Consider the following 12,798-nt stretch of genomic DNA (forward strand, 5'->3'; position numbering starts at 1 on the left):
ATCATTCATTTTTGCTTAATTGCCCTAGTTAGAACATCCATAAAATCATGACTAGAACAAATGAGAAAGGAAATTTTTGTTTCATTCCTGATTTTAGGGGGAAAGTGTCCAATCTTTCCTCCCTAGTATGTTATCAGCTGTGGATTTTCATTGATGCCTTTTATCAAGTTGAAAAAGCTTCCTCTATCCCTGGTTTGTTGAGTGCTTTTTATCACGCAATGGTGTTGGATTTTGTCAAACGCTTTTCCTGAATTAATTGCAATGGTCATATGGTTTTTAATTTTTAAATTATATTGGTATGATATATTTGTTAATTGATTTTCAGATATTAAACCAACCTTGCCTTCCTGGGGAAAATTCCCACTTGATCATGGTGTATAATTCTTTTTGTATGTTTCAGGATTTGGTTTGTTAGTATTTTGGAGGATTTCTGTGTCCATATTCACAGTAAATATTGATCCAAAGTTTTATTTTCCTGTGATGGCTTTGTCCGGTTTGCATATAAGGGTAATGCTGGCTCCATACATAAGTTGGGAAGTGTTCCTTCCTCTTCTATTTTTTGGAGGAGTTTGAGAAAAATTATCAATAATTCTTCTTTAAGTGTTTTGGTAGGAATTCACCAGTGAAACATGTAGACTTGGCCTCTATTTGTGAACAATTTTTTTATTATGAATTAAAATCTCTTCATTTGTTATAGGTCTATTCAGAGTGTCTGTTTCTTCTTGACTCAGTTTCATCACTTTGTGTCATTCTAGAAATTTGTCTATTTCATAAATTTTCTAATTTGTTGTCATACAATTGTTCATTCCTTTATAATTTATTTTTACCTTTTTCATTTCTGATTTTAGTAATTGAGTCTTCTCTCTTTTACTAGGTCTATTTAGTGAGAAGTTGGTCAGTTTTCTTGATCTTTCAAAGAACCAAATTTAGTTTTGCTGATTTTCTCAAATTGCTTATATATTCTGTTCTTCATTCATTTCCACTGTAATCTTTATTATTTCCTTTTTTCTGCTTGCTTTAGAATTAACTTGGTCTTTTTTCCAGTGTCTTAAGGGGAGAGTTAAGTTATTGATTTGAGTTATTTCTTCTTTTTTAATATGAGGATTTACAGCTATAAACTTCCCTTCAAGTGCTACCTTAAATATATCAATAAATTCTCAAGGTTGTGTTTTCATTTTCATTCATCTTTAAGTATTTTCTAATTCCTCTTGAAATTTCTCCTCTGTCCCATTGGTTGTTGAAGAGTATGATGTCTGATTTCCACATATTTGTAAATTTTCCAGAATTTCCACTCAAATTTGGGTATTGACTCCTGCTTTTATTCCACTGTGGTCAGAGAAGATATTTTGTATGCTTCAATGGTTTTAAATGTTTTGAGGCTTGTGTTGTAGCCTCACATATCATCTATCCTGGAGAGTGTTCCACATAAACTTGAGAAGCATGTATAGCCTGCTTTTATTGAGTGAAGTGTTCCACAGATATCTGTTAGGTCTAGTTGGTTTATAGTGTTATTTAAGTCTTTCTTTCCTAATTGATCTTGTTGTTCTATCTATTATTGAAAGTGAGGTATTAAAGTCTGTTTATTTCAGTTATTTTTCCTGCCTTTGTTTTTGTCAGTTTTTTTGCTTCTTGCATTTTTGGGCTTTGTTATTAAGGTTTTCTTATATTCCTGGTAGAGAGACTTTTTTTTTATCAGTATAAGATATCCCTCTCTATCCCTAATAATATTTTTTATTTTAAAGTCAGTTTTGGTTGATATTAGCTTAGCTATCTTGGCTTTCTGATGTTTTTTGTTTGCATGGAATATATATTTTCTATACTTTTACTTTTAGTGTATTTGTATCTTTGACTATAGTGGTATTTCTTATAGATAGTATACAGTTGCATCTTTTTTTTTAAATCTAGCCTGCTGACTTTTGTAATTTGATTAGATTTCTTCAGCTATTTATATTTAATATTATTGCTATAACTGGATTTAAATCTGCCATTTCACTTTCATTTTCTACATGTTTCATGTATTTGTGGTTCCTTTTTCCCTCCTTAATTCTTTATTTTGCCATAGTGAAAAATTTCCAATTTACCATTTAAATTTATTTCATGATTTTTTTTCACTTCATTTTAAAGCTGTTTTCTTAGTTGCTACAGAGCACATCCTGTATGTATTTTTTAATTTACCATAATCTGGTTTAGATTATAATATATAAATTATCTTTCTATATGTTATCAGCCCAATAACACTATATATATAATATATATATGTGAATTTGATATAGCTTTATATGGTTAATTTAAAAATCAGTTTGCCAGTATATACATTTATACTATCTTTTATAATTATTTATTTACTGGTGATCTTTGTTATTTGATGTGAACTCAAATTTTCAAATTACTGTCTGGGGTTACTTGCTTTCAGTCTGAAGAACTTTCTCTAGTACTTCTTGTAAGGAAGATGCTAGCAACACATTCTCTGGTTTTGTTTATCTGGGAATGTCTTTATTTTGCCTTCATTTTTGAAAGATAGCTTTGCAGAATATAAGATACTTGGTTGCGGGGTTACTATTAAGCACTCTGAAATGTTTCCCACTGCTTTCTGGCCTAACTGGTTTAGCTGACTTCTAGTCTTGTCCCCCTCCAATCCAGGCACACTGCTGTCAGAATGTTATTTTTATAACAAAATCTTATTGTGTTACTTTCCTATTTTTATAACAAAATCTTATCATGTTACTTTCCTATCTATAAAAGACATTTATAGATACCCCTCTTTTCCATAAATCAACACTGATCTCCCTAGAAAGGCATAGGCCCTCTGTGATCTATGACCTTGGACTGCATCTCCCATTCTGGCTCATGTTCTAATCATACTGACCTGCTGAGGTTTTCCCATGTACAGAGGCTACTTCATGCATTGCTGCCTTGGCTTCAACTGCTCTCTCTGCCTGGAAGACACCCTGCCCCTCCTGCCCAGGAAACTCCTACTCAACTTTCAAGATGAAGCTCAGTCATCACTTCCTCTAAGAATTCTTTCTTGATGCTTTTGCTAGACTTGGCTATTTCCTCTTTGTTTTGCCCCACTGATCCCTGTGCTGTCTTCTATGAGGCCACATGTGGTACTTGGATTGCTCTTAATTTTTTAATCTACATATTTGCTCTCAACTGTAAGACTTGTTGAGGGTATTAATAACATCCAATATAAATTGAGTACTTATATATGACAGGCATTTCACATTTTTCTCATTTATTTCCACAACTCAGTGAAGGAGATACTATTTCTGCCTCCATTTTAGGATGATTAAACTAAAAAAGAAAGGTGATCCAGGATGCCAGATGATTGCTGTAAGGCTTGGGATGAATACTCTTTTACTCCTGTCCACACTCTTAAACAGCAAACTTTTTGCCTTCCCATGAGCATCAAAGTCCTAGTACAGAGCCTGACACATAACCATGTCCAAAATATGTAGGTTGAATGTGACAGTTTATCAATACATTAAAAAAATTTAAGATTAGGAGTTCCTGTTGTGGCGCAGTGGAAATGAATCTGACTAGGAACCATGAGGTTGCGGGTTTGATCCCTGGCCTCACTCAGTGGGTTAAGGATCTGGTGTTGCTGTGGCTGTGGCATAGGCTGGCAGCTGTACCTCCGATTAGACCCCTAGCCTGGGAACCTCCATATGCTGTGGGTGCAACCCTAAGAAAAGAAAAAAATTAAGATTAAAAAACCCCCAAGATATTGAACTCTACCCATGTTTCTTATTTTTATTATTATTTCTTTCTCTATGGTGACTAACTATAAAATCTTTAAATAAACAGATCCATTTCCAGTATTTTGGGGGCATCTAGGGAAGAGAGACCTTGGAAGACTGTATGCTACTTTGCATCAATTATGCCTCCAGTCTCTCTGTATAGAAAGAGTGATTTAGGAGTGGAAAGGGCTGGGACTTGTAAATTTGCAAGTCACTTTATACAAAGTTTAGAAAAAATGGACTATATCAAAGAATATTGGAATTGATGGCATTGCCCTGCCTCCCTCCACCCCAGTCCTTAGAAACTCCTTGGTGTAATCACCGTTCTGCTATTAATTGGCAAGAGAGAACATCTATAGGGAGAAATTAGCCCTGAATGGTAGACGTAATGTCAAGGAAAAAAAAAAAAAAAAAAACAACCCTGTCTGGATCATTGAGGGCTTCTAGAAAAAGGAAAGGAAGGAATGAAAGCAAACTGCTATATGGAGAAGTAGCCCTTGTTGAAAGTTGAACCACTATGTCATTTGGTGATGTGGCATGTGATGGCATCAGCATGGTACAGCCCCTGTGGATTCACTTTGTTGTTCTGTGGTCTCCTCCCCTGTAGGTTACTCTTACACTAATAATATGGGTTCTCACTCTTAGAGCCTGAATCAACCTGGCCCCCAGCCAACCTTCATTCTTTAATGAAGGAAGTTCAATAGTTTTCTCATAGCACTTCATACTGGTCCCCAGTCATAGGGGTTCATGGAGAATTTCTCTGACAAGCATATCTAGAGTCTTCTTCCTTTGGCACACTATTTGTGTCACAGACTGAACTAGCAGGAGGACCAAGATGAACCTGAAGAATGATGGAGGAACATAAATCCCGACGCTCTGTCAGTGGGTGTCAATAGAATAAAATTATCGGTTTATAACTTAAGCCTGCGGCCTTCAGTATTTTTGAGTGTGCCCATGTGCTTTACCTATGGATATTCCTTTGTCTCCTTTGCTCTTTCCTTCTAGCCCTTCTTCTTCCTATTTAGAATAGGATGTAATGGCTGAGGCTTCACTAGCCGCTTTGAATCCTATGGCAACCATGAGAGTAAAAACTACTTGTTAATACTGGAGCAAAATGTCAGAAAGAACTTGGGTGCCTAATGACCCTGGACCCATCTTACCAGCTATGAATCTCTTGAACTTGAGACATTTTCCATTTATGAGAAAAAAGATGCTTATGGGTTTAAGCCATGGGGTTATTACTGAGTCTTTCTTATTAGTAGCTGAACATAATTTCTAATCAATGCAGGGTTTTATAAGACAATAAGGTGTTGGACACATGAGGCCCTGCTGAGAAAAATGCATGGAATACACAGGGGGTTATTAATAAAAATGATACATTAGCTTTTCCTGAACTTTTGAGCTGTAAGTCAAGGTTGTCTTATTCCTCAATGTGTAAACCAGTATGTGTGTATGTTGGAGATTATAAAGTAGAAGATTCCTAATGCTGGAAGGTTTGTCTCTGCTCTGCCAAAAGCAGAGATTTCAGAGCAGTGTCAGGGCCCTTCAGTATTTCAAAAGGAAATTCTCTTCCATTATGGTTTATCACAGGATATTGGGAGGATACAGCAGAAATTAACATAATATTGTAAGTCAATTATACCTCAATTAAAAAAAGAGCCTAGTTTGAGAAAAAATTATGTATCTATATCTATATATAGAGAGAGCTGGGTCACTATGCTGTACACCAGAAATTGACACAGCACTGTAAATCAACTCTAATAAAAAAAAAAGACTCTTAAAAAATAAAAATAAAAAAATGAGCCATATAAAAAGGAAATTCTCTTTGACCAACTCTTTGAATGCATTGCAATGCATAGGAATATTAAGGTTTAAGCAATTGTTTGTTAATTATCCCAACTTTTAAAGCAATACTCTTTTTGAGCATCTACTATATACTAGGCACTGTGCTAGGTATTTACATGTATTATATTGCTTAATACTTCAATAACCTGGGAGGTTAATATCAAAAAATGCCCATCATGGTTTCTTCTTTCCAGCAAAATGAATTCTTACTCTTTAATTTACTGCCCTAGGCCTATTTTTTTAATGAATCTGTTTATCTAGATTACTAAAGACTTTTGCTTAATAGACACATAGAGGTTCAGTTGGAGAGGTTCAGTATTATTTCTTCGGGAGGGGGGCATCATTAAAATCAGAGACCCTCTTCCTCCCCATCTGTAAAGTTACAGTGAATCAAAAACCTCTCACCAAGCCCCTTGTGTTCACTGTTAAGCCTTAGTCCTACCTGGTTGGAGGTACATACTTTACTGCAGGGGCTGGTGAGTGGTAGATTAGTCCAAAGACCCAACAATGAGTGGAGAATAGAAATAATGGGTGGATAATCCTCCCACTAAGAATCAGGCTGACAAAATTAACTGAAAAAATCCCAACTCACACTCCCACACACGTGCTCATACATGCATCACTGGATGTCATTCCCTGAAAACCTGAAATGGGAGTTGGGTTTCTCAATATCTATCTTCCTGTGTCAGCACAGTGATTATAACCACCTTATCGTAAAGAAAGACTTTGGAGGCTATGCCCACAGATTTAGGGATTTAATAATTGAATAACTATTGCTATTCCATAAAGAAACTTCTGAAAGAAAAATAGCTGGTTAGTGGTTTGAACATTGGACTGGAAGTGACAACTCATGATGGCACATGATACTTTGAACAATGCTACCAGGGCTCTCAGTGGCCCAGAAGAGTCACAGGGTCCATATTTAGTTGACATTCATTTTTATGAAATTAATTTTCCTTTTCATGAAATAGATCCAGTTGTATTACTTTCTCAGCTCTAAATCGAGGAAGATATTAGTTAAGTGGAGGAAGATGACAGATATTTATTTATAAATGTATTTTGTGCCACAGAAATGGTTATTAAAGATAGGTAATTAAAATAAAAGGAAAACTTTGGGACCAAAAGTTAGGTCCCCTCCTGCTGTCAATCAGATCCTAACATGGACCTAAAGTGTTTAGCATAGTCACCTGTTTAAAATCTGTGTTTTGCTTCTCGAAGTTTAGAAAAACAGGTAATGCTAAAGTGAGCCTTGGGGATAGAGAAAGTGCAAAGGCAGAGCTTGACAAAGAGTTTCACTCAGTCAATCAACATGAGATGAGGCAGGAGAGAGGAGGTGTGACCCTGTGTACAGTGACTGGATGGCAGATGGCACCTTATTCAGATCTGCTTATAATAAGCAGGACAGTCATGGAAATTTATATGATCCTCCTTGAAAAAGAGGAATCTTCATGTTCTGGGTTAAAGGACTTAGCAATAAGGCCTTTTCCTTTCAGCAAAAATTTCTTTCATAATTAAAAAAATTCCTTCAAAGAGCCTGGCAATCATGATCACGTTCATTTGGCACAGAATCACAGAGTATTCTGGAATGCATTGATGCGTAAGAGGAGATCAATTCTCCCCTCAGGCATTTCCAGTGTGTAGTTATGTATTGGGGATGCTGGGCCCACTCTTTTCACCACTGAAAAGTTAATAAGTGCCTTGAAAGATTAGGATGTTTCATGTGCTGGAGACCAAACAGTGGCATTATTGAATGAATGTTTCACCTATTTGGATGGTTCTCTATCTTGAAGGCAGTGTCAGCCATCAGTAGATGACATCTCAGTGGCTGAGAAGAGTCAATGGGCTTATTGCAAATTTGCCTTGCATTCTTTCCTGCAAAAGGATTTTTCCTTCTTACTGAATACATCTGGATAATCAAAAAGAGAAAAGCCATACCTGTAGTATTCATCTCCCACAAAGAAAAGGGTCTTCTGTGTATCCTTGAGATGGACGGCAGCATCTATTCGCTGCACGTATCTTGGGAACCCAAAGTCATAAATAGTCCGGGGAGGACCTTGCATTTGGAATCCTCTTGTTATCCAGTAGTGGGGTCCTGGAAACAGAAATGAAAGTTTACAAAAACTCTCTACCACTTAGTGATGCTCTTCACCAATGAGGCTTTCTATTTAGGACCACAAATGGGGCTGTTTTCTGGGATATTTGCCATGGCTAAAACCCAGTGGGAAATATAAGCCTCTATTCAATTTACTAAAGGACTTAAAACTTTCCCTGGAGGCAAAAATCCCTAACGTTGCCTTAAGAAAGCAAAAATATTGATACCATAGTGTCAATTTTTTTTTTTTTTTTTTTTTGTATTTTCTAGGGCTGCACCCGCGACATATGGAGGTTCCCAGGCTAGGGGTCTAATTGGAGCTGTAGCCACCGGCCTACGCCAGAGCTACAGCAACGTGGGATCCAAGCCTCGTCTGCAATCTACACCACAGCTCACGGCAATGCCGGATCCTTAACACACTGAGCGAGGCCAGAGATCGAATCCGCAACCTCATGGTTCCTAGTTGGATTCAGTAACCACTGAGTCACGACGGGAACTCCCATAGTGTCAAATTTAACACATTTATTTTTCCAAGATAGCTCTCCTTTGTATAATCTCATTTCAGTCTCATGTTTATATATGAGGGAAGAGGGACAAGTGACACACCAATACTATGATTCTTGCTTAAATTGGCACTAGACTTCTGTATGTATCTCTCTACATCTAAAAATATAAGCTAAAACTGATAGTTACCACTGGATAGCCCTTGTCACATCTTCAGTGTTGACACTACTATAATCTCTTGCACAGGCAGAAATGAAGACTCAGGGCAGTTAGATAACTTCCCAAAGTCACTCAAATAGCAGGAGCTAAAAATTGATATTGTGTGTGTCCACCTCCTGAATTCACTGGCACTCCACTCCCAGCTCCTTATGAGCATGGCATGGCAGCAAGGGTTTTGTTCTTCTGAGAGTTCCATGTTGACGTTTGTGAATTAGAGCTCTCAGTAGAGTATACCATGTCACTCAGAGCAGAGTCCTGGGGGTAGGGATCAGGCTCTAGCTTTTGGACTTACCACAGTGCCTCACTAGACTATATCTTTGGCCCTGTGAAGACTTTGACAGTCTTTGTCCCAATACAGTAGAGTGGTATTTCATACGCAGTCTGAGGAGAAAGAAGGAGTGACTGAAACACGCTCCAAGATCACTAAAAAGTGCTGACAGTACTAAGTGTTCCAAACACACCAGGCACTGTACCCCCCCTTTCTCTCCTTGAGGGATCTTTAGAGTACCTTTAAAGAAGTAAGCCATGCCCCTGTCAGCCACTTCGTAAGCTGCATCCACATTGGACATAAGCTGGGGGAAGGAGCTGGTGATGGTGCTGGGCCGGATCCCTGACATCAAGTGGACCTGCCGACGCCAGAAAATCCTATTGGGAAATGGAAAAGAGATCAAAGTCAAGGGTTGAATTAGATCTTCAACTGAACCCGGACTGAAAATTGCAAACCACACTTCAGAGGCCACTTCTAAATGCCTCTTGCCCTTTCTTTCATTTATTTAAGGATGTTCAAAACACAGAAAGATATAGCAAGGAAATAACATAAATGATTTATACACATATTCCAAGTATTATTTGCTACAAATTTCCCTTTCCTCTTCTGATCTTTTAAAAATTAAAATCTCATAAAGATAAATACCATCCAGGTGCACTTTATGAATATTACATAAATGAGCCAAAACTTTGTGATTGGGAGATGCTAACTATTTCCAGCAAAAGCATAAAAAAATTATAAATTATGTTGCCTAAGTACTTATATATTCAAAGTCTTTATATCTTTGGCTAGTTCACAGAAAATCTGGTACATACACATTAACTTAAGATTTAGGAACTCAACCATCCATTTATCCAATATTATTTACATAAAATTGTGGGAGTACACACAAGGGTACCCAGCCACAACTTTCAGTGTAAAAGTGGTCCATTTTAAATTTTGGAGATGAAAATCATTCTTATAAAATATGAGTAGTTTATTTGACTCTATAGAAGCTAGAATTCGATACATAAAATTATTTGTGGACAGGGAAATTGTAATAACATTTTGACATTTAACTTTCTATGTAGTTAGTTTGGGCAGTCTTCAAATCTTAGGTTGAGCTTTAGTTAATTTAAAAAATATTTTTGGAGCACCTACCAGCAGGCACTGAGGTAGACATCAGTGATGAAACACTGAATATAACTCAGGTCCTGTCCTCAAGAAGCTTATGATCTAGTAGCAGAGGCAGATAAGTGATTAGGCAATTATAATTCACAGTGATTCTTGCAATGAAGGGTTAAGTTCATGGTACTCTGGGAACATAGAATGTACCCCACAGGAGGGGTGTGCCATTGCATTTATCAGGGGCCTGGCAAAGCCATCTAGGTGAGGCACTTTAAGCTAATGATGAAATCTAAAGGAGAGCTATATTGAGAGAGAGAAGTATTTCATCATGATCCTATGCAGCATCACAATGCAGAAGGAAAAGCACATCATGTTTTAGAAGATTGTGAGCTGGAGTTCCAACTCCAATGCTGACCAGCATCTCCAAGCTTATTTCATAATCTCTTAAAAGCCAATAATGATACCTGGCCTATCTCATGAGGATAAATGAGGAAATGTATATGAAAATGCATCATAAACTGTAAAGTGCCACTCAAATGGATATTGTCCATTTAAAAAATTATTATTTGGATAACACTCAGGAGACCATGGAGGGTATACTTCCATGGCCCAAGCTCTACACATCACAGCCTTATCTAGAACATCCAGCATGACAATGTGAGAAAAAGAATGTATATATGTATGCATGACTGGGTCAACTTGCTGTATAGTAGAAAATTTACAGAACACTGTAATCCAGCTATGATGGAAAAAATAAAAATCTTTAAAAAAATAAATTATCTAGAAGAAGACCTGTTCTTGTAAACACACAAAAACAACACAAAAATAGAACATATGTATTAACAGATGGAAAACTGAGACCCTAAAAGGATGATGGGCCCAAAGGTTGGCAAGTGGTCAGGGGTAGGCAGAACCAGTTAGACCCTAGCTGTCCTGATTTTCATCACATGACCCATCTAATCTACTTGATCCTTCTCAGCCATGTGGCCTCTTGAGTTTTGTGTATAACCAGGCCCTTGCCCATTGAGACCTCGCCTTTTCTGAAGGCCAGAGGGACTCCACTCCCCTTCTCCTTTCTCTGCACCACCACAAAATGGGAACAGGCTCAGGTATCCAGAATAATGAGGTAATGAAAACAAACAGATCATGTCAACAGTCCATAATCTCATCTTTGATAAAGAGGGCAAAATAATGGATTCACTGGAAGGTCCATGAAGAATCCAATAAGCAAATGTTTTCCAAGTAATTCAATTCAATAGTAATTCCGAAATGCCGACTCTGCTCAAGTCACTGTGCTCGAAGCTCACTAAGGTACAAAGAATGCCTTTCAGGCGATTATAATAATGGGGCTGAGGAAATGAGGAAAGCGGATGGGGAAGAGCAGACACATCTTCCAGTTACCAGGCTCTATCTGACTTACATCTCTGAGGAGGTACAGTTGACTTCTAGCTTCTTTCCCCTTGGGTACTCTAAATCTGGGTTGTATATTCTTTTATTTTGCATTGAAAAATCAAATGACTCTAGGAAAAATTAAACGCTATTTTTCATTTGAAGTTACAGGACACTGATGTCCTGAATGACTCAATGTGAGAGAGAATGTAGGCAAGCCAAAATTAAGGTTAGGGTTAACAGCGTAAGCAAACCGAAAATGTACTTTTGGAATATTTCACAGGTCTTGGAATATTACATTCCTTACTAATAAACCTTGATTCAGGATATCGTGGCTGCTGTGAGGACTAAATTTAAGTAAAGTAGTCATTCTAAACCAAGAATGATTTTGTACTGCAGGGGATGTTTGGCAATGTCTGGTGACAGTTTTGGTTGTCACAAGTAGCAGGGGGCAATGCCATCGGAGTCTAATGGGTAGAGACCAGAGATGTCACTAAACATCCTGAATGCACAGGACAGCCCAACATGACAAAAGACTTGTCTGGCTCAGTATATCAGTAATGTCAAAGCTCTGAAACCTTGGTTTAAACACTTATGACATATTACAATATATACGCCTTATAAATAAGGAAGGAATAAACACTATTCATGTGACACATGTAAAGTATCATAAATTTAAAAAAAATCTGTGATCATGAAAATTGTCATGTCATTTTTTTGTCATATTAACAAAAAAATATGTCTGTGGGTAATAAAGCAATAGAACACATACTCAGAGGATTTATAAATTTAGAGCTACAGACTTACAATAACAAATTAATTTAAATGGATTAAAAGGGTATAACAAGTAACCTGTTATACATTTGTTAGTGAATTTAAAATATAAACGAACAAACAAAAAAACAAACCCAACTATGGACTTGTTGGAAAAGAATAGCTGTAGGATATCTTGGAACCGGTAATGAAAACATACATCTTATCAATAGTCTGTAGTCTGATCTTTGATAAGGAGGACAGAACAATGGAGTTTATTGATATTTTAGACTTGCTGATAGGTATTTAGCCGCACACTGTTTCTCTTTGTGTATCCAGAAGCCACCGGTGTGCCTGGCATGTAATCAGGGCTCAATAGATGTTTGCTGGTTAAATAAATGGGTATCAAAGGGTTGCATGGAACTTATCTAATCATTGATTTTCATATTCTCAGAAAATTTCCTTCCCTTTTGCTAAGGAAAAGCATCTAAGCCATTGTGTTTGAGATGAGGTCACTGGTAACACTCCAAGCTCTTTGCCAGTCCTGTAAGCTCCTTGGGGCAAGGCCACATATTACGCATCCTTGTATTCTCTGGCTTAGCAGGTGCCTGGCACCTATAGGACTAGATTTGTGTCCGCTGAACTCTTGTTCCTTTTTGGTTGTACTGCACTGTCTCCCTCCCCACCTGTGTAAGCTGATTCTCCTAGTCTTTCATTTTCAAGAGAGACTCCTCATCTTTGCTATCAAGGTAATCCAGCCGGACTGGGCACTTTTATTTTCCACCATCTTCACCCCTTACTCTCCTTGACTCTGTTTTTCTCTGTCACTCTTTTTCCTAGTTTCAGGGGGAAGAGGGGTCTTTCTTCTTTCTATCATATTG

The 12,798-nt window shown here is 37.3% G+C and overlaps 1 protein-coding gene across 1 annotated transcript in view; it reads right to left on the minus strand.

Moving 5' to 3' along the window:
- Nucleotides 1-12,798, minus strand: part of MMP20 (matrix metallopeptidase 20) — a 46,600-nt gene that overhangs the window by 9,893 nt on the left and 23,909 nt on the right. The window contains 2 exon segments of the mRNA NM_213905.1: nt 7,521-7,677; nt 8,909-9,045. Coding sequence (NP_999070.1) covers nt 7,521-7,677; nt 8,909-9,045 — 294 coding nt within the window.

The sequence above is a fragment of the Sus scrofa genome, chromosome 9, assembly GCF_000003025.6.
Source record: "Sus scrofa isolate TJ Tabasco breed Duroc chromosome 9, Sscrofa11.1, whole genome shotgun sequence".
NCBI classification, from domain to species: domain Eukaryota; kingdom Metazoa; phylum Chordata; class Mammalia; order Artiodactyla; family Suidae; genus Sus; species Sus scrofa.